The sequence below is a fragment of the Labeo rohita genome, chromosome 4 (genome assembly GCF_022985175.1).
Source record: "Labeo rohita strain BAU-BD-2019 chromosome 4, IGBB_LRoh.1.0, whole genome shotgun sequence".
In the NCBI taxonomy this organism is placed as follows: domain Eukaryota; kingdom Metazoa; phylum Chordata; class Actinopteri; order Cypriniformes; family Cyprinidae; genus Labeo; species Labeo rohita.
The window spans coordinates 29,753,016-29,775,897 of NC_066872.1; the positions used below are offsets into that span (position 1 = coordinate 29,753,016).

General features: G+C 37.7%; 2 protein-coding genes across 2 annotated transcripts in view; one reads left to right on the plus strand and one right to left on the minus strand.

Annotated features, from left to right (window-relative positions):
* The window catches only part of ccdc146 (coiled-coil domain containing 146), a 70,253-nt gene that overhangs the window by 44,866 nt on the left and 2,505 nt on the right, over positions 1 to 22,882 (minus strand). The window contains exon 2 of the mRNA XM_051107163.1: positions 7,527 to 7,681. The gene's annotated coding sequence lies outside the window, so the exon portion shown is untranslated. The remainder of the gene's footprint in view (positions 1 to 7,526; positions 7,682 to 22,882) is intronic.
* On the plus strand, positions 7,709 to 22,105 carry lrrc17 (leucine rich repeat containing 17). Its single transcript, XM_051107167.1, has 4 exons — positions 7,709 to 7,897; positions 13,096 to 13,944; positions 18,280 to 18,435; positions 21,447 to 22,105. Exons 2-4 carry the CDS (start codon positions 13,200 to 13,202, stop codon positions 21,875 to 21,877), a joined length of 1,332 nt encoding a protein of 443 aa, XP_050963124.1. The 5' UTR covers positions 7,709 to 7,897; positions 13,096 to 13,199; the 3' UTR covers positions 21,878 to 22,105.

The following is a 22,882-nucleotide window of genomic DNA, read 5'->3' on the forward strand; positions in this document are numbered from 1 at the left end:
GAGTCTTATTCTTTTTTTATATAAATCTGGTGAATTTGCGGACGATAGTAAATTATCTAGATCTGCAATAGCTTCCTCCAGCTCCTTCTGCCGAGCTCTGCGCAATTTATTCGTATGTGACGTGTAAGAAATAATTTTACCCCTTATGTAGGCTTTAAGAGTTTCCCACAATATGGATGGGGAGGTTTCATCGTTCTTATTAGTTTCACAGAAAAAAGTGATCGATTCAGAAATATGTTTACAAAAGCTGTCATCTGCCAGCGAGAGAGGGTCTAGCCTCCAGTGTCTGAATCCCTTCGGCTTCATATTAAAGTGAAGGTCCAAGACCACTGTGGCATGATCCGACACTGTTATAGGTAGATACTGGGTGGAGATGATCGCTGGGATGAGCTTTTTATCTATCAAAAAATAGTCTATGCGTGAGAATGAACGATGTACGTGAGAAAAAAAGAATATTGTCTTACAGAGGGATGTGAAAATCGCCATGGGTCCACCAATCCAAATTGACTCATAAAAGTGGAAAAGGCCTGAGACATTTTCATGACTGAGGTTGATCTTAGACTAGATCTGTCCAATGTTGCATCTAACACACAGTTCATGTCTCCTCCCATTATCAGAAGGTGAGAATCTAAATTTGGAATGGTAGCAAACAATGAGCTAACAAAATTATAGTCGTCCCAATTGGGAGCATAGACGGATACCAGGATTACCTGCTTTTCGTATAGCTTACCAGTAACAATAACATAGCGACCGTTCGAATCTGTCATTATTTTATCTGAGGCGAAATTTACGTTTTTTCGGATTAATATAGCCGTCCCTCTTGATTTTATATTAAATTGTGAGTGAAAAATTTGGTTAATCCAAGGTCTATTTAATTTTCTATGGTCAGAGTTGCATAAATGCGTCTCCTGCAGAAACATTATGTCCACATTTAGGTTTTTGATATGAGTCATAATTTTTGTGCGTTTGATTGCAGCGTTTAGCCCACCAGTGTTTAATGAGCTAATCCTCACAGCTTGTCCACCAGCGGCACCCCCCTTGGTTACACTAGCCATGGACCAGCACCCGTGAAAAGATTGTCGGGTCAGTCTCAAGGAGTAAGCAGCAAACAGCAAGTGGGATCTTCTGTACAGAAACAGCCCAATGTAAAATGAATACACATACACATACACAACAAACACAAAATACTCTAAGTCAATTGAAAACTTCCCTCCCCATCCCTTCTCCCCCATCCCACTCATCAAAACTAAAATCAAATAATCGTACTTCCCTTTCTGCGTCGTCTTTCCTCTTTTCCTTAATTTGTCCCAGATTCTGCAGCTTAAAGAACCAGTTGGGACCCCCAAAGTAATGAACGTGAACCTTAAGTTTTCCTTAACAGTTATATAATACGATTAAATATTTAGATTAAATACCAACAATTGAATCAGAGGTAACAGAATAATAGAATAATCATAATGATAATACAAGATGATAACAATAATAATGATACAAAAATAAATGTAGGGTAAAACTATATTAGCTTGACAACCTTTCAACATGAAATAAAATAATACAAGCTAATTACTTTAACCTCAAATTAAAATTAAATGGAGTGTAGCATACAACACTAACGTTAGCTTCTAAACCCACTGAACCAGAAACAGGGCTAATCTAGAATAGCATTTAAAAGGTAACAAAGTCCGAGCAATTCTTAAAGCTCTTTGAGATAATGCAAAAACTCACTTAGTGTATAGTTTTTGTAAAAATGCAGCGCGCAAAAGCTTAGCAGGTTCCCGTCTTAATCTTGAGACTTTCCAATACGAAAACAGCTCCTCCTGTAAGGCGAAAGCCCGCTAGATTATCATGGTCCACATTAGCCGCGAGTAAAATAGCATTCAAACTAGTCGGGCCTCGAGGTCTGTTGATATTTGGCAACAAAAGTTGTGGCTTCTTCAAGAGATGAAAATCTCTTCTTTACTCCGCTCTCCAGAGTAATCTGTAAACGAGCCGGGAAGAAAAGTGCTGGTCGAAGAGCGAGGTTGTAGAGATCGGCCATCACCGCTCGATATTTAGCTCGTTCACTGGCGACTTCTGGTGTGTAGTCTTCAAAAATCTGGATTGGTGTCCCTTGGTATTGAAGTTTCCCACGTCTCTTACGAGCCTCCCGAATGATCAGCTCCTTGGTTTGATAGCGATGAAGGCGGAGTATAACCGGTCTGGGCCGTGATCCGGGTTGCGGTTTAGTGGTAAGCGTTCTATGTGCTCGATCCAGTTCAGGCGGAGATTGAAGGATCTGGTCGCCGAGTACCTTAGCCAATAGCTCAGCAAAAAAGCTTGTGGGCCTGGGTCCCTCGATTGATTCTGGAAGGCCGATTATTCTAATATTATTTCTGCGGCTGCGGCTCTCAAGATCAATCGTCTTCGCTGTTAGTTTAGCGTTGTGATCTGCTAATGCGTCACACCTCTCCTCCAGTGCTTGAATTCGTTGGTCTTGCAGTTCAGCATGGGATTCCAATGAGTCCATTCGTTGACCATGTTCTGTTATTGTTGTTTGCATTTTGTCAAGTCTCAATTCCAGGGCAGCGAATGTTGCTTTGAAGTCGGCTGCTATACTAGCTCTGTGGTCTTCGAGCATATTAGCTATGCTAGCTAGCGTTGTGCTACTACCTGTAGGAGAGGCGTCTGCTTCAGCCTTTTTGGACGCTTTTGATGCTTTTGACATTTCTCTAGGGTGTTCAAGGGTTCAATGTTAAATCTTCCACGCTTAGCTGGTTGGGGTTTTGAGAAAAAAGTACGTTTTCAAAGTTACTGCTGCGGGAGCCTGAGACAACGCTGCTTTCACATGTTCGCCCAAACCGGAAGTCCAGACCACATCTATTATATTTTTTTTATGAAAATCTCCAGTTTCTTTTAATTGTAAATGCTTGAAAAACAAATGTCAGATCTGATGACCTTTTGTGACCTTTTGTGTTTTGCGGAAGTAAAAAAGGTTGGAACAACATACTAGTGAGTAAATGATTGCAGGAATTTCTGTAAAGCCAAAGCAATGATCTCACAAAGCAAAAACTCTCACCTTGAACCCAACTCCTAAACAGAACAGATCTGCTAACTGTAATACTAATGAAATCTTTGTATTAAATTTCAGCAAGGCTATATGTCCACATGAAGTATGACCTTTACTTTAGGAAAGAAAAACACATTTACTCCATTCACTCATGACAAAAGAAAAAAAAAGAAATATGAGACAAGTGAAGCTTGGTTGATACATAGCCACAGCTGAACTGAGAGCTACTTTATACCGTAAGTTGCTGAGATATGAGCTCTGCCATCTGCACAAACACAGTAATGTAATGTAAGAATTGATGGAAAACTCAAGTTAGGCTTTGACCTAATAAATTATGCCTTCGTTGATTTACCATTACGTATGAATGACATCTGTGTCTACATAAAGGTGCAATTATTGAAAAATTGTCTCATGGATCAACATCGAAACAGAAATGGCCTTGTAACAGAAACCTTCAATCTGAAAGCTGAAAGCAACTTGGCACAAATATTGCTGAGGAATGGCTCAGGAAACAGGTACACACTGCCAGAATTCAACAGTTGCCAACCAAATTCGAACAAAGGTTGTTCTGCGTAATATCAACAAGCTTTATAAATCCACACGTTCACTATTTCTCTCAAACACTCACATACACATACAGATCTCTGACATTGCTTTTGGGCTTGAACGCTTTGTTCATGGTAGATAGAGTGTTATGTGCATAAGAGACATGTTGAAATCTATGCCAAAGTCCACTCTGCCTGCGTAATGCCATTCACAACAGCTGCATCATTTCAATCACTGGAAGAACCAGTACTTGCTGTCTTTTTACATAAACTTCAAGTTTTCAATTCAGGTTAAACTGCTTTGTCTGGACGCAAAGATAAATAGTCAAGAAGTATTTCCTCATAAACGAACTGAAAGAATGTGTTATTGTTTGCAGTAACTCAGATCCAATCATAAATTAAGTCCTTGAATGTACATCAATTATTTTAAACTTTTTTTTTTAATTCAAGTGCTTGAAAAAAAGAAAGAGCTTGGAAGCAAAGCAAGCATAAAATTTTCTGCGTCTAATTTACCAATTCAAAACAAATGTTGACCTATTTTTTTTTCTAATTTCACAAGTTTAGGATAATTCAGTGCAAACTCGACTGGTTACAATTTAGGTTCCTGTCCCTCCACAAATCTGTAGCCAAAAGTTAAGTAGTTATGTTAGTGAATCTAACTTGAGGCAAACAAAACTATCTGTCTTCACCCGTCAAGGCCTTAAAGAGACCAAATTTAATATGTAAACATGCAAACTTGAGAAATCCACAAAGGCTAGTGTTCCAACAAAACATTTTTATGTCAAACAATTCAAGTGATGCATGCATAATTACATTATCTAAGTCTAAGTCTTAACATCCATTTTTTATCACGCTTTACTGGCAATGTCCAGGCCTGTTCAGGAACAGGATTTGAGGAGAATGCCCAAATTCATTTTCATACTAAAACGTTCCTATTTCTGGGAGTGGATGTTTGATTACATCATGTCTTGTGCAACTAAATGCGGTGAAATCAAGAATGTGTTTTTTATTCCAGCTGGGAACCGGCCATAGTTTAAACCCAGAGGGTATTTTTACACTTTAGTAATTATAACAGTACACTAAATTATCCATTACCATAAATATGCTCGTGCACTGTCTACCATGGAATTTTCCAGAATTCAGTACAGTTTAATAACCTCTATGACTATTACTACAGACTATACAGATTAATCATATCCCTATGGAAGCACTGCATCCAAGCCAACAGCAGCAACACAATGCAGTTCCAATAGGTTCATGGATAAACGCCAGGAAAAGGATGTGAGTTTTTCTTTTTCTTTTGTTTACTTTGAAGCATGCAGAGTAACAATAAAAATATTTGGGTTTGATAAAACATTCTGATCTTATCTTTTTAAATATTAATGTTTTCATGAACAACTGTCCTCCAGCCATTGAGCTACACAATAGAAATGATACAGCTGCTCACTCAATAAAAAGTCAAAATTTGAATGATCAAACATCAATTTATGTCAAAAACACATCTGGAGGCAAAAAACATAAACAAAGTCAAGTCAAATTGATAAAGTAATGGTAACTGAAATGTTTTAGTATTATTGTATTGTTAATGGTAAGAAAGTTAGTTGTAGGCACAAAACACAACTCCTTCTCCAGTATCTGAAGGCTGGATATCCCTACATTGCAATGCTGCTTTCCTGGCGTTTTATGATATTTAAGATATTTTTAATGAAATCCAAGAATTTTATGACCCTGCATTGACAGCAATGCAACTACCACATTCAAGGCCTAGAAAAGTAGTATATAAAATAGTCAGTAATCAGTGGTTCAACCTTAATTTAAGGAAGCTACGAGAATAAGTTTTTTGTTTAAAGAAAACAATAATAGCGTCTTTATACAAAAATGTATTTTCTCCTTTTGCCTAACCTTACTATGGAAGCCCATTTCCATTGCCTTAAAAATTCAAAATTCGACATACATAAGTCATAATTTTGAGATAAAAAGCCAAAATTATGACTTTAAAAGTCGTAATTACAAGATAAAACTCGAAATTATGACTAAAAGTCATAATTATGAGATAAAAAGTCGAAATTATGTCTTAATTATAATTATGAGAAATTATGACTATAATTATGACTTAAAAAGTCGGAATTATGACAAAGTCGAAATTATGTCATACCCAAATTATGACTTTAAAAGTCAAAATTATGACATACTTAAACACATGACTTAATTATGTCATAAACTCGACTTCTTAAGTCATAAGTTCAACTTGGTTATGTCAGAATTTTGACTTTGAAAGTCATAATTACAAGATAAAAAGTTGAAATTATGACCTAAAAAGTCAGAATTATGACAAAGTCGAAATGATGAGATAAATAGTCAAACTTATGACGTAAAACGTTGAATATTATGACATACCAAATTAAGACTTTAAAAGTCGAAATTGTGACATACTTAAGCCATGACATAATTATGACTTCTGACATAATTTTGACTTTATCTCACAATTATGACTTTCAAATTTCGACATAATTATGACTTTTAAAGTCATCATTTTGACTTTTTATCTCATAATTATGACTTTTAAAGGCATCATTTCGACTTGGTAAGTCATAATTTTGACTTATCTCATAATTTTGACTAAAGTATGTCATCATTTTGACTTTTTTATCTCATAATTATCAGTTTTAAAGTCATAATTTCGACTTATCTCATAATTACGACGTAAGTATGTATTTTTGCGATTCAACCACTGATGTCACATGGACCATTTTAACGATGTCCTTACCACATTTCTGGACCTTGAACGTGGTAGCTGTGTTGTTGTGTATGCAGGGTCAGAAAGCTCTTGGATTTCATTGAAAATATCTTGATTTGTGTTTCAAAAATAAACAAAGGTCTTATGGGTTTGGATCGACATGAAGGTGAGTAATCAATGACAGGTTTTCCATTTTTGGGTGAACTATCCCTTTAAATCATAAATACTCCACAATTAAAAGTGCTGGCAGACAGGAGAGTAAAAGATTTGGCAGTCTTTTTACTAAGAGAAATTTCATCTACCCCCACAAAGGTCAGCGTGTTCTAGCTATTAAACTTGGTGCACCACTGATTTTTGGAACGGTGCAGACTGTGTGCTTACACAGTAATTTTTAGCTCAAGAAAATAACTACCCTAGAAAAACTTTCATGACTTTTCTTATTCTGGAAATTACACTTCTGAAATTAACTGATATTTTCAGTTAAACCAGTTATTCTAGAGCTTTTTAGATTTAGAATTTTAAATAAAAAAACTACACAAAATACAGGAACTGTCCTTATCTGGAAACAGAAAACATTAAAGATCTGACTGCAGGGCAGGTCGTGTTTCTACCCAGGGGCCCAGTAATGGGGTAAGTGCTGTTCATTTATGAGGTGATATTAACAAACATGGGGAAAAAAACAGTCCCAAGGGCATGCCAGAGATAAAAGCAAGCAAGCAAGTCTCCCAGTGCTTCAATCATCTTTCATTTTCAAAGCAAGATGGCATTCTTTCATGCTGTGGAAATTCTGTTTGTTTCATGTTTACACAACTATGAGCACAAATGTAAAATGCATCTAATAAATGGTTCTCAAAGTCAAGTTGGTCAAGATAATAGACAGATGTGCCAACATTTCTGCTTCACATGCAATATTTTACTTGAAAACTGAAATCCTGTTATCATTTATGCACTCTCATGTTGTTCCAAACCTAACATTTTAATTTCTATAAAACACTGAAGGAGACATTTTTAATAATGTATTACTTATGAGTTAAAACTCTAGTGAATTCAAAAAACAATTGATTTGTGAAATGGTTAAACTGACTGATTGAAAATGACTCTAAAGAACAAATTATTTACAAACAGGATCTTATTACTTCCCTCATGAATGACATAATACCAGATGTCATGTCAGTAGTTTTATTTTTTGGTGAACTACCTCTTTAAAACAGGTCCAGAAGCATACTTTCCACATTGTTTGAATGAAGTTGCCTCTTCCAGAGTCTCTTTGTCATCAGACTGATGAAGAGCCTCACAAAGTGCTGGAAGCCTGGAGGCGGTACAGTTGTAACAAGGACATGTGGGTCTGCTCGCCTGCACAGAGACGCAACGTGTAATTTAAAACCAGGCACAAGCTTGGGGGCTGCACTGAGCCTCACACACATATGCTCATGCACATACACACACATACAGTCAGATCGCTGAGTTCAGCCGTCCAGCGCTGCACAAAGCTCATGACAGGACTTAAAGATCAGCTAACAGGACATATCCAGATTGGATGAGATTTCGAATGCATTTCCCTGTGCACAGGTACCTGAGGACTTACATTATGCTTGTGCATGTTTGCATGTGTGTGGGGAAATCTTTCTAGCGGTGCCAGTGCAGATGGACGTACATTAAGTCATGCACTCTTGACTCGACTGTAGTTTCGTAACAGAGGGACTGCATGCTTCCTGCAATCTTGATTTTGGCAGGGATTTGGGCATTGACTGGAGTCAATTTGTGTGAAAAGTTTGTTTAGCAAGTGTGTCTCTACTCGAGATAAATGTGAGGAGAAAGAGTGGGTTTATTCACTTATTATTCAGAAATGCAAGTGTGGTCTACTTTTAAAAAAAAATGCTTGGACAGGAAAGTATTGATTTTTATGCGAGTCCAAAGGTTCCTCAAAGGTCCAAAGGTTTTTCACTCATAAAGGAGAGGTTTGATTTTTTAGGGTTGAGTTAAAGTTAATTCAGGAAAACACTTTGATAGAAGAAAAAAGTCTTTTCCTCTCTGTGCAGGAAGTTCAAATGGTTTTAATTAAGCACTTCTGGCCATGTAAGCTATTTCTCTCACACACATTGTGCTGATAACCGGGGTCTATACGATGTGGGAGGGAGGTAAATTCTTCTCAAGGTCTCTAACCATAATTATCTGAGGTTTTATCTCTGGAGCTGAAATAATCAGGAGCATTTTTTGGATGTACTGGGTGACCTAAAATTTGGGTGGCATTGAAATAAAAAAAAGTAAAGGAGTTGAAAAGAAAATACACACTCCCCCTCTCATGTTGGACAGTGAACAGTGTCTGCGTTCTGCTCCATTTCCCATTGAAGTTTTCCACCCTTGGTTCTTCTTTCTTTCTATTATTGTAGTAAACCAAGGGCAGCCAGGGATTCATACAAGGACTGCGTTATGCTGGTTCATTCACCTGAAATGCTTACTGCTTCTGTTAATATCCGCTTTATTAGCAGAGCATACATATCCCAGTCAGATCTGCACACAGGCTCCCTTTATACCTGGGATTAATGCGGTTCAATAATTGACCGCATCAAACGTCACTTAAATGTGCCTAAGGCTCAGTTATCACGCTGTTTTTTAAAATCAAATTTTGGTTGGTAAAAGCATAAAAGGCTATGTATTATAATTTTGCCTTGTTTGGGCTCAATCTTTACTGACAAAAGTTTCCTTGTGATCTTGACCTATTTTTTCTAGATCTTAAAGGGATAGTTCACCCAAAAATGAATCACTCATTACTTACTGACCCTCATGTTTTTCCAAACCCGTAAGACCTTCGTTCATCTTCAGAACGCAAATTAAGTTTATTTTTGATCAAATCAGAGAGCTTTCTGACTCTACATAGACAGCAATGCAACTGACATGTTCAAGGCCCAGAAAGGTAGTCAGGACATCATTAAAATAGTCCATGTGACATCTGTGGTTCAACCATGGTGCACAAAAAAACCCCAAAATAACGACTTCATTCAACAATTTCTTCTTGCAGTCCTGGTGCATGATATACGTTAAAAGTTGTAGAACCTTTTCCAGGCAAAAATGAAGGAAAAAATTCTAGGAAAAAATAACACACATGGACTAAATGATTATCACACAACATGTTCACATGATGTCATACTCACGCCGTTTTATCAGTGGAAAGACAGAACATGGAACCGTTCTGCTAATATAATTTTAACAATTTAATTGCATGATACATCTGTGAAAATACCTGCAAAGCAACGTAACTATAGACTGGAAGAGTACTGCCTGTCAGAGGTGCAAGTCTTGCCAAGACCTGTCAGTAGTTTTACAGTGTCTTGAAAAGTAGGGAAAGCCCTGAAGCTCCAAAATCCATTGCTGAATTGCACTGATATCTGCTACTGAGGAGGACCAATAAGTGCTAGTGCTGTGAAAGGTTCAATGGTGTGTTATGCAACAGTTTTTTCATAACAGATTTTTGGGCAGATGTTCAGCAGACTGATCAAGCTGGTGACAGAATAAGTACAGTACAGCATACCTATAGTCAGTGTTTTTACTAGCACTGCCCTTCCTGTTCTCCATAGTAAAAGCATGCTTAAATAGCAAACTGTTGTCTCATAGAAGAGGACTGTCAGCAGTCCTATTCATCTTAATTCGCATGCCGGACTACTCAAACAAACAGTGCAATGTTTTGAAACCACTGCAGGGACACATTCCTTACATTTGAGAAGAAGTCAATCAACAAATGGTTTATAGATGTCTTTGCACACTACAATGGGAGCATTGCGTGCAGCACAAGCCAAGCCTATGGGAGATGAGTATAACACTAATGTATGAGCAAACTGAGAGAAAAACATGTAATGATGAGGAATTATTTGTCATTGTTATTAAATAGTAAAAAATGCAGCATGTCTCCCAACAAGGCAAATATTGACATAGCGGGGTGTAGGCTCATAAAAGGGATTATTCCAGAAATCGGGTTGTAATTCATTCTGTTTTTATGCAATCACTGGGGAAAGTGGTCATCCAAATGTGTTAGATCATTTTTAATTATAGTTAGAACATTAAGCTCCACTAATCCATGACATACGGTAATGAAAGTTTGAGAAGTTTTCCTATTTCAAGTAAGGAACAATTTATGACGGACTATTAAATTGTTGAACATTAATGCACAACAAAGGGCGAAATGCAGCACAAAGAGGATGCCAAGTATGTATTCATTTAAAAAATACTGGATTGTATCACAGTTACCAAATGTACTTGAATACATACTGTGTTTGTTTCAAGATCCATAAATCTACTTTTTATAGTCTACTGTTACTGATTTGGATATAATAAGGTAAAGTGATAGTGATGATAGGTCAATAAACTTGGAACTACTTCATAGCAGTGCTGTTACAGAAAAAATACACATCTGTCAACCAATCAAAATAATGAATTTCTTAGTTAATGTTTGTCATAGGTGAACATTTGTAAGCAGTGCAACAGATTTATTGGATGATGTAAAAGGACTGGCAGACATATGTGTGTACAAATACTCCAAACTTCCTTTCTGTCAGCATCTTTGTTTTTTAAGGGGATAGTACACCCAAAAATGAAAACTCTGTCATTAATTACTCACCCTCATGTCGTTCCAAACCCGTAAGATCTTTGTTCATCTTCACAACACAAATTTCTCCTGAAAAGTATTTCTGATGAAATCTGAGAGCTTTCTGACCCTGCATAGACAGCAATGCAACTGACACGTTCGAGGCCCAGAAAGGTAGTAAGGACATCATTAAAATAGTTCATGTGACATCAGTGTGTGCAAAGAAAACAAAAATAGCAACTTTACTCAACAATTTCTTGCATGTGTTGTGTACTCTCGTGATTGTGTGTCGAAGACAGACATGGAAGATAAGAAATTTTCGTTTAAAGTCGCTATCTTTTTTTTTTTTTGCACACAAAAAAGTATTCTTGTAGTTTCATAAAATTACGGTTGAACCACTGATGTCACATGGACTATTTTATCAATATCCTTACTACATTTCTGGGCCTTGAATGCTCTCGGATTTCATCTAAAAATATCTAAATCTGTGTTTCGAAGATGAACAAAGGTCTTACAGATTTGGAATGACATGAGGGTAATTCTTTAATAAGCAATTCTATAAAATTCTTTCTACTATCTGCATATGTTCATAAAGCTCAAACTGTGAAAATCAGTCTAAAAGCAGCGTTCGTACATATACTGTAGAATGAAATTTGCAAACCATCATTTCAGATCAGGAGCACGAATCATTAAACTCACCAAATGATTCACGATATGTGAAGTCCTGATCTGAATCAAATGATTTGCGATATGCGCTCCAAAGTCCCGAACTGAATGAAATGATTTGCAAACCCGCAGCAAATTCCCAGTCTGAATAATGATTTCCAAACCATCATTTCAGAACAGGAATCATTTCATTTGCGGAATGACACAAGAACCCTGAAGTTCCGATTTAAAGCAAAAGATTCACAAACCTGCTCCGAAGTCCTGATCTGAATAATTATTCGCAAACCATGATTTCAGATCAGGACTTGGAGCACAGATCACAAATCATTAAATTCGTGGAATGATTCACGATATGCAAAGTCCCGATCTGAGTCAAATGATTTGCGATACACGCTCCGAAGTCCAGATCTGAATCAAATGATTGGCAAACCCACAGCGAATTTCCGATCTAAATATAATGATTCATGAACGATCATTTTAGATCAGAACTCGGAGCGCAGATCACAAATCATTCAATTTGCGTAATGATTCGGAATGATCTGAATCAAATTATTTGCAGTATGCGAAGTCCCGATCAAAGTCAAATGATTCCCAATACACGATTTGAAGTCCTGATCTGAATCAAATGATTCGCGATACGTGTTCTGATTGGAGCACTTCAAAACAGTAAATCCTTTTACGACACAATGGTTAAACTGATTCAAAAAGTTTCAAAAAGCTTAGTTTCACCCATCAATATATGTGCTTTTTAAAATCATTATAAGCGATGTCGAATTTTGAAAATGAATGGCTCTTTTGATTTGATCTGGTTTTTACTAATGAATCATTTTAAATGAAAGATCAAAGTCACGAGTTTGAATTAATCAGAGGGGTTCCAGTGTAAATGACTCACTCAATTGAGTTTTTGTGTGTGTGTGTGTGTGTCTTCAGCCATAGTTCTACTACTGCTTTAGCTTGATATTTTTATGACGGTAACTGAAGTAGCCAAAAAAGTATGGTGTTTTTCTAATTACATGACTTTTGTGTGAAAAGATATGTGCTTACTGAAAAAATTAAATACTTTTCAAGTACCTCATCAGGAATATTGCTATTTTTAAGGGCTTTCCTGGCCTTGAATTTCAAAAAGTCAAATTCAAGTATTTCAAGCACTTTAAGTACCTTGTACGAACCCTGTAAAAGGCTGTCCATGACGTCTTTACATGACAAAGCTAATCTGCCTAGAACAGTAGTTTTTTATAAAAACATTTAACATGTAAGTGGTTTAGCAAAAATATGAGCCTCACATTTTGACCTTTAAACCCGTTGGACGACAAAACTAAACATTTCCAAGTGTTTAGAAGGGAACACAAAATGATCTGTTGCGGACTGAGCTTAACATGCATTAAACCTTCAACTTTATTTAAAAATAAGTACTGTCATACGGGTAAATAAGACAACGGTTATTACGTGTGTATGTCCTCTCTCAGTTCAGAATGCAGCTCTTGGTAATGAAGTTGTTTACATTTTGTTTGCCTTTTTTCAGGGATCGCAGCTGTGCCCCCTCACTCTGACTAAAGCAAGCTCTTGGTTTATCAAAGTTACGCTAAGACCCTACTTGACTGGTTAACCTAGCTGCTGCTGTTTGCCATGCGGCTGCTCTGCGGTCTGCTGCTGCTGCTGTGCCTGGTAGTCTGGGCAGCTGAGGCACGAAAGGGCGGAAAGGGACGCCGAATGCGGAATCGAGACCGCTCAGGTACCGTCAAGCGGTTTGCTGCAGACTGCAAGGAAAGTACAGTCAATGGGGAAAAGTTCTTTGACTGCCAAGATCGCCATCTGACAGCCGTGCTATTGGGCTGGCCTGAGGACATTCACCACCTGCTTCTGGCACGGAACAGGATCAAGGTGTTGCGAGATGACACCTTCAGTCAGTTCCGAAACTTAAAGAGTCTGGACCTCCAGCAGAATGAAATCTCCCGCATAGATGAGGGAGCGTTCAACGGCCTGAGCAGACTCACCACTTTGCTGCTGCAGCACAACCGTCTGCAAGTGGCAAGCGAAGGCATGCTGATCCCCATGCCGCAACTCAAGTACTTGCGACTCCATGACAATCCCTGGAGGTGTGACTGCCAGCTGGACAGCCTGGTCAGGTTCATACAAGTGCCCAGTAACCGTAACATCGGCAATTACGCACGGTGTAACGAGCCCAGGGAGTTCTCAGGGAGGCAACTGAAGAAGCTGGACGCAGAGCTGCTGTGCTCTCCTGAGCAGGAGAAAGTATTGATTCCAGATCCAGACAATCAGCCCCTACCGGCTTCACAAAAAAAGTCTGACGCAACCTCTCTGTGCCACACGTATGTCCACCCTGTGCCCCGTATGGACTGCAGGAACAGAGGTGAGAAAGTTATTGCTCACTATTAGGTTTCTCTTGCAATGGGACATTTGGGGTGAAGTGGTAGTGAAATCATGTTCTTTTTCTGAAGAAACAGAACACATTACCCTGTTCGGGAAAATCCAGTGATTCACAATTGGCTTGGCAAACCATGGTGGCTATAATGGCCACTGTAGAGATGCACACAGTATTTTCTGTTTATGTTGTGTCCAGTAATAAGGGGTTACAAAGACAGATTGACCTCAGCAGAAGTATAATCAACAATTCCCTGTTGAAAAAAAAACAGCATATGCTGGTTAGGCATGTTTAGAAGCAGTGCTGCTGGTTTGAGCTGGTTTAAGCTGGTCCTTAGCTGGTCATGTGCTGGTCCTAAGGTCCCAGCTTAAACCAGCTCAGTACCATTTTTATAATTTATAAATAATTTACTCAACCCCTTGTCATCCAAGATGTTCATGTATTTCTTTCTTCAGTCGTAAATAAATTATGTTTTTTTGGAGCAACCATTTCAGGAATTATATCCTTCTATGGTGCCTGTGAGTTTGAACTTCCAAAATGCAGTTCAAATGCAGCTTCAAAGGGCTCTAAATGATCCCAGCCAAGGAAGAAGGGTTTTATCTAGCAAAATGATCGGTTATTTAAAAAGTTACAATTTATATACTTTTTAACCTCAAACGCTTGTCTTGTCTAGCTCTGCGTGAACTCATGCATTCCGGGTCAATACAGTTAGGGTATGTCGAAAAACTCCCATCTCATTTTCTCCTCCAACTTCAAAATCGTCCTACATCACTGCAGACAAGGGTGTCGTTTTGGTTTGAACATTGGGAGGTTAAAGTGTGAACTCTTTTAGTAGAGTCCCGGGATCATGCTCACTCATAATGTTTATTTATTTGTTTGTTTGCTTATATATTTATTTCATCGGTTCATCAGGCTCTTAATGATTTAATCTATGCCATCTTTTGGAGTATCTGAAAGCCATTAATCAAGACTAGCCTATTAATCATTACCAGGCCAATAATGACTTTTTTTTTAATTAATCAATATAGCATTTGTTATGAAGAAACAATTATCTGTACATTTTTGTTCTGGTAGAAGTAAACTTCTCCTTTAAACCAGCTAAGGACCAACTTAAACCACCTCAAACCAGCAGCCATGTTTCAAAACATACATTTTAAAACCAGCATATGCTGTTTTTTTCAACAGGGATTAAACTGATTCTATTGACTAAAAGAGATTTCATTAGGTACTCTATTTAGCGATTAGCTTTCCCACTAAAACAAATGAAAACTTAAAAAAAGAAAGAAACCTAGACCTTACTAATACACTAATCAGTTTATTAAATAATACACAATCATTTTTCAATCATTTTCACAGTTGTCATATGAAACATGATTATGAAAGATTTGTGAAGGAGGCTGCCAAATAAAATGCAATTAAACAATCAAATCTGACAGAAAGATAAACAGCGTTAGTTTGAAAACGTGTGGTTTCATTTCAGCAAATTAAAATGTTGAAGTGGTTTCTCTGCTGTAACCAGTTATGGCAAAGTGTCATTTATTCCACAATAAACAATCACACAATGAGTAATGCTTTCCTCAAATCCCTAGACACTCCCTTTTTGGTACTAAAGCACCAAAACATCTGTATTGTTTAAGAAACACCTGCATACACTGCAGAATATTGGATGAGAAAACCATTGGTAATACAAAAATAAAACTACAACAAAATATAACATTAAAAAGTGTATAAACCAAGTTTTTCTGAAGAAACATTATCCAACAGTGAAACCAACGGGTAAAATTACAGTGGGAGTCTGTGTCTCTCTCACCTCCCCTGAGCCCATTAAGTTTTAACAGACCCCCTAGCATGTGGTGGGTTTGGTGGGGGGTAACTGAGAATGCATGGGGGAAAGTCAAGTCAGAGAAGGCAATGCCTCCATTGCGATATGATTAGATATGACTGGTTATGTTCGGCTGTGATTGGTTCACGTGATAAATCCTGCCTCTTGTGTTCGTATGCATTCATGAATCAGTCTGAATGAACAACGTAATGGTGTTAATGGGAAGACTAACCACTAACCAAGATTTAACCACTTTGTTACGTCAAAATAAGAATTAAAATGGCATGAAAACATGATCTGTGGGAGTTTTTGGTGAGAAATCAGCTTGGTGAAATTGGAAGTTAATCTCCATGGCTGTGACCCAATATTTATTGAGCTTTGATGACTGATGGTCCGAAAAATAGTTAAAAGTTAACTATTAAAATGAATAGCTAAACATAAGTTCACAAATAAAATATATTGTTTACTGCCTTGAGGTTTTTTCCGATAGTGTAGGTAATGTTTTTAACCAAGTTAATTCATGTTAATTTAACCAAGAAAATGTGACTGGGACATGAATTTAAATTTGATTTTTAAAAAAAAAAGGAGGACTTTGCCTTTTCATTTCAGAACACCGTCGCACACTACTGACAGACAGATAGATAGTATTCTGCTGACTCAGCATGTGGTAATTAATCTAAATCAAAGCAGAGTGGAACAAATGTCTGGAAACATGAAATATAAGATGCCGAGAACTAGCGGAAAAGGAATGAGTATCTTTCCAGCCTCAACATCTGGAGACTCTTCTTGAGAGACACATTAATGCCATATTCAGACTGTTATCAAGACACCATAACTTTTCTGAAACTTGAATCTCACTATTATATTTCAAAAGGCTGTATGCGAAACAAAGGAAAAATTCATATATAAAATGATCCCTTTGTGAATTGGTCCCCTGAAAAAAAGTCTCATCCAAGTCAACTTCCAAAGCATAGGAAATACCACATTACTACAGCTATACATGCAAATCTCCAGGGAAATCCGTGGACAGAGCTGGTCTGTGTCTTATGCATGTTTTATAGTGTCTCAAGGAAGAATTTAGGACAAGTAGGGTTTGTTTTTTCTCTGATGAGGAGATGGCTGTAAGATATGACAAAGAAAATGTCATTCAAAATTCACTCAGAGAAGACAGATATAATTCTGTATTTAAGTATGAAAGAGCTCTTTGTCAGTAAACCATTTTTTTCTCTTCTCTGAAACCCTGAGTTTCAATCTACTGCACATGACTTTCTGACCATTTTGAGTTCGCCATCTTGTTGAGTTCTCCATCTAAATGTGCTCAGACATCCATAACAACATGGGAAACACTGCCAGGCCAAAGACATCATCAGGGTTAGATGAGGCAAGCAAATGCATGTGATAGAAAACAGCCAATGTAAAATAAATGAAGTCAGATGGATTTTGAAGTCAGTGGGATTTGGACTTCTCCACTTGTCAGAAATAGTGAGTCAGCAGTCTGGAGCTGAGGGAGGCATCCTGAATCACTCCCACGTCACACTTTTGTAGCCTTACATCATCTGTTCTGGGCCCTAAGGCATAAATGGCTATTTCTTTTGTCAGCATTAATCGCAGAAGTCCCTTGTAGGAATCTTATGGCAAGAGCGGGAGACTGAAAGCCAAGTATTAGTGATCTCAGCTTCTGGGAAGGCCTTTCCCTGAATTAGTTACAAGAATAACAGCATATTAAATTCTTCGGGTGCAATCTCCAGAGACAACAGTGTAAAATCTACTCTTGTATTAACTGTGGATCGTATGTGTCTTTATATAGGTGGCCCGACAAATACAGAATGCAAAATCTAAACAAGATCTCTCATTGAAAGCATTTTAAAAGAGTTTAAAACAGGTGCTCTGGCAGGTCAAAAGCAGGAAGCGCAGCTGTATCTGTTCTGCATGCTTTCGCACATGTCAAGCAGACAAGTCCCACGATAACATTTCCGAATATCACAAAGACAGTGATGTCTCGCAGAGTTGCGAGTTTTACCACTACACATGTGCCATGTGTACGGATTTTACAGCTCTCTTTGTGACAATATAAATAAATATACCACCCAAAGTGCTGTGTTGAGCTTTCGAGTGCCCAGAATTTTCCAAAATAAATAGAGCTCCTTCTCAACATTTACTGTCACATCTTGCTTTGCGTACAATTTAAGATCCATATATACTTAGTTTGAATGTCATTATCATTGTCTGAGAAAATGACTTTACCAGACCACCAACGAGGAACCAAGTGTATAGAATTTCCAACAATTGTCATGGCAGATGTTTCCATGTACGGTTAGCCTGCTGGAAATCATTTGGAAATACAGAAAGTGTATTCAAAGTGCTTTGCAAGCACATTGTCAGTTTTGTACCAAACAATATTATAACGAGGCACTGTCAGTCAAACGTAATTGTACTAATTATGAAGTTACCTTTTCCAATAGGCCTACGTAATTACAGTAATTCAACTCTCTCTTCCGTAGACCTTAAAACTGTGCCGGCTGACATCCCGCTGGATATTGCGAGACTGGATTTATCCAAAAACAACATCAAGCAGCTGAGACCAAAGGAGTTTGTAAGCGTTAAAGATCTAAAGCTCTTGAACCTGAGCGGAAACAGTCTGGAAAGCATCGACACAGGTAAGCCGATGGTACACAATGAAATCCTGTCCTCGAGACATATACTTATTTGTTTGTCGAGGAATGAAAGTACAACGATGATGTACAAAGTGTAGGAAACAGCTGTTTGGCACAGCAAGGAATGAGTCTCAATAGAAAAAATGTCTGACATTAAGGTTTTAAAGCATCTTGTCAAGCACTGAATGAAAAGACACCAGTTGGGGAATTCATGAAAAGTTAACTAGAAGCCATTAATTTTCCTTTCCATGCATTTGGCTACATTCTGTTTGTGTGTGAAGAATTCAACTCTGGCTTCTACATCAGGTTGAAGGGGTGAAATGAATGGGTGAAAGAAAATGATGAGTTTTTGGGGGAAGTAAAACAGTCATGAGAGAAATCAAAGTGTTCCTCAACTTGTTGAGTTGTTATTGTGGAGAAAGCAATAAACATCAGCATGTTCATTTTCAAGTCTTTACCAATTAGAGCTAACAGAGAAGGGGTTCCCGGAATTGAATTGCTTGTAAACATTTGTAGGCTATTTCTTGCTGAGCAGACGCATTTAGCAGCTTTGGGAATCCTGTAATCTTTCTTCAATGAAACACAAAATGACTTGTGTGTAGTCTGGTAAGACCAATGTTGTCAACAAGTGGGAACTGTGGAGGTGATTTGAATGAACATTTGCAAATGATCTTAACGATGGCTATTAGTGTTGTATATCTCTAAACTTGGGGTCTGGGGTTGGCTAAGAGTGGGTGGTGTTAACCATAAAAAAGCCATACAATAACTTCAGTGTTGGGATTTAAGTCTTTAAGAAGGGCTTAATCTCTCTTAATTTTATTTCCAGAGTCTGTCAGATACTATACAGTTGACTGTTTGGTTTAAAGCAAATCCACCATTTCAAATTTCCTTAAAGTCATTATAAATGCCATATATTTAATCAACTCACCACTGTATTCCCCTGCCTGCATTTTTTACAATTACGCCTACCAAAAAAAAAATGCTTCCTCAGACGTTTATACACAGAATTCACATTTATCTTTTTCTCTCACCACTGAGAGAAATACAAACAAAAATGGAGTACTTTCTGATGCTGCTATAATTATAAGACACTTAAGCCTTTCTAAACTGCCTAAAAAATGCCCTTAATCACAGTCAGTAGGGCTCTAATGAACAGAGCAGCAGGGTGGGTCATCTAATAGTTCTCTAGAGAGGTGATAACACGGATTCAGTCACATTACAAGCTCAGGAACTGCAGTCTAGCTTCTGTTTAGTTCATCAGTCAGTTCAGGGATCACAGTGAGAACACAGAGTATTACAACTTATATGGCTTAATATAATGTAAATGATGTCTGACATATGTAGTAGAAAACCCATTAAGATTTATGTTATTAAAAAAAGGCAACGGCTATTTGCAATTAAGTGCAAATAGCAATAGATGCTATATACACTAAATGTAAATAGCAACTGGAAGTGAAAATAGCATATTTTCTTTTTTCAAATTTATTTTTTTATTTTAACTTTGACACGACAGTGGAGATGAGAGAGGAAGTGAGTGGTAGAGAGAGAGGTGGGATCAGGAAAGGTCCACAAGGCGGGATTCGAACTCGGGACACCCGAGGCGCAACTGCACCATATGTTGGTGCTAATAGTCTTGTGGTGCAGCTGTACCTCGGGTATTAGTAGCAAATTGCATATTTTCTTAATGGATTTTCTGCTATTTATAATACCTATTGCAAATAGACGCAATTATCTGCACCTCAGTATAGTAGCACATTAAAACAGTAGTATGCAGTAATAATGTATTGAGTGTAAATTATAGTTTTGATTCAATTTATTAAATGGATGCTGCCTTATTAGGATAATAAGCCCTCCCTACACCTACCCTAACCGATACGATAAATTCAACTTTTCAATTATTTCCATCATTTTCATTCAAAATAAATGCCTTTCCTATATGATATGAGATTTGAAAAGGGAGAAAAAGTTTGCCAGAATTCGATCACGTCAAAAAGAGTAGAACACGCGCTTTATCCTCTTTGCCACTGGAGCTGACTATTGACAGTTGTCTTTTGTAGTGTTTGCCAGCCCAATCACAAATTAGTGTAAATAGCCTCTGCCAACAAGGTGGGCTATTTGCCCTTAGTGTAAATAGACACTCCGTTGTAAAACTTCACTTCGTTTTCTACATATTTTGGACTATGGTGTGCGCCATTATTTCGATGATATGAAATGGTTGCGCTCAGTGGTGCTACCTGTTGCTAATTTTACCGCAGTGCAGCTCGGAAAACACAATTCAGAAAATAAAATACTGATACGATGCCACATTGCTATAATTTTCAGTCGGAGGGCAATAAGAGAAGCAATGCAAGTCTTCACTGCTTTCCTAGCGATAAGTAGAGGAGAAAATAATGAGAAGATGCCTGTGGATGAATAAAACTTCCTAAAGACCCACGTTTTTGTTCTCTCCATTTCAGTCCTGATGTATTTGAGGCTTTTAGTAGACCACAGCTACTGAGAGAGCTCACAAACGGCAGAGACAAGAAACATGAGATGCCATCCTGGCAGGATGTAAACATGCCGATGCTTGTTATGAGTTTCTCAGCGTGAATTTCACTCAATATCCAGGGGCGTTTAGACTCCCTGTGGGGAAAATCAATGGTACAGCATTTGGTTCAAGTCTACACTTATATTCGTTGTGAACTGTAAGCTCTTTCAGTAGCTGTGGACATTGTATCAGTATTTGATTTTCCTAGTTGTGTTGCGGTTAAAATAGCAACAGGTAGCGCCAGTAGCTCACCGAGTGCATTTCACATATACATGGCGCCCCCATAGTCTAAAATATAAAATGATGGATATTTTAAGATAACATAAATCTTAATGGGTTTTCTACTACATATTATAGTAAGAAACATTATTTACTTTATATGAAGCCTATTTTATATATAACAATACATAACCAGGAATTCATATTTAATAATGCATTAAATTAAGAGACTTTATATCTATTTACTGTTTTTTTCTGTTTTCTGTAGCTGCCTTTACAGGCCTGCTGTACTTAGGAGAATTGGACCTGTCCAACAACAGCCTGCGCTATTTTCAATATGGTGTTTTGGAGGATCTTTACTTCCTGAGAAAACTGTCTCTAGAGGACAACCCCTGGATTTGTGATTACAACATTCATTACTTGATCTACTGGCTGAAGCACCACCCCGGTGTGCACTACACAGGTCTGGTGTGCAGTGAACCAGAAGAGTTTCGCGGCTGGCCGGTAGAAAACTACGTCAAAACCTACAACGCGGACTGTCCTAAAGACAAGCAGCTGGACCATTTATCTGGCACTGACCCAGCAGCCAACTCACCTCAGGAGTTCACAGCTGAGATAGATGAGGAGGAGCTGCCCATAGATTTGGGGCCCAGACCTTACAGAGTGCCCAAGAAATTTGAGATCATCCGTCTGACTTAAGGCGGAAACTGTGATGCTGTTGGGAACTCTTTGTTTTAACTTTGACATGAACGAATTGTTTTCCAAGCAAAATTCAGACTGTATGAGAGATGAAACTTTAATATTCATTCAGTCCAATCAGAATTCAAGCGGTTGATGTTTACGTATTTTTTTTAGTATTTTTATGAGTAATTTTTGTAAATCGAATCATAATAAATAAAAGTACAGATTGATTTGTTTTTTAATTCACTGATGAGTCTGATGTTTGTGATGCACAGAAATGCGTAAAGGAATAGTTTTTTCTCATCATTCACATACATGAAACTGTTCAGATATTTGAGTAGTTCATGTTTAGTTCAAAGTATGCAACAGTTTCATTAAATTCAACTAATTTGATCATTCTCTTCATGCCATGATAATAGCTGGCCATGAAGAGACGAAATATAGTGCCCTTTGTGGCATACAGTAGTGTTGTAAATTTCATTTTATCTCAAATACTTATGCTTACATGTTTTAGGCTTATGTAAGGATAAATCCAATTTCCTTTTCCATGCAAGGCAAGTTAAAACCCACATGTACAATTCTCCAACAAGAAAAACTGTACAGTGTATAAAATGGAGACGTGTATGTCCACATGAAGTCAGTCCTGTGATGTGTATGTCTAGAGAACATTGGCCATGAGTGACTGAAACATTAGAAAGGCATTTTTCTGAGGGGGAAGGGCAAGCGTAGTACCGCAGTTTTTCTCCCGAGCCACATTTTTATCTCCATCCTGTCTGAAAAGAAACAGATGCGAGAAGATTATGGATCTGGAGTTTATGTCACTGCTTTGAGAGAATGCAATGAGTAAAAAAAAATTTTGCAGTTTAGGTGGAGGGCCATATGGGGACTCCATGCATTTGAGTGAAAACATGGCAGGGAATCAAAGTAAATAAATGGATGAAAAGCTCAGCCTTTTTAATTAATAATCGCTCTCAGCAGCGCAGATGTTTTCAGCATTAAATCTAAATGGCATGATCATGCTTG

What these genes read in the sequence shown, in the direction of transcription:
- lrrc17 (XM_051107167.1), top strand. Translation starts at nt 13,200, where the DNA reads ATGCGGCTGCTCTGCGGTCTGCTGCTGCTGCTGTGCCTGGTAGTCTGG. An exon ending in TATGGACTGCAGGAACAGAG is followed by an intron (nt 13,945 to 18,279) that starts GTGAGAAAGTTA and finishes TCTCTTCCGTAG; the next exon opens with ACCTTAAAACTGTGCCGGCT. An exon ending in TCTGGAAAGCATCGACACAG is followed by an intron (nt 18,436 to 21,446) that starts GTAAGCCGATGG and finishes TGTTTTCTGTAG; the next exon opens with CTGCCTTTACAGGCCTGCTG.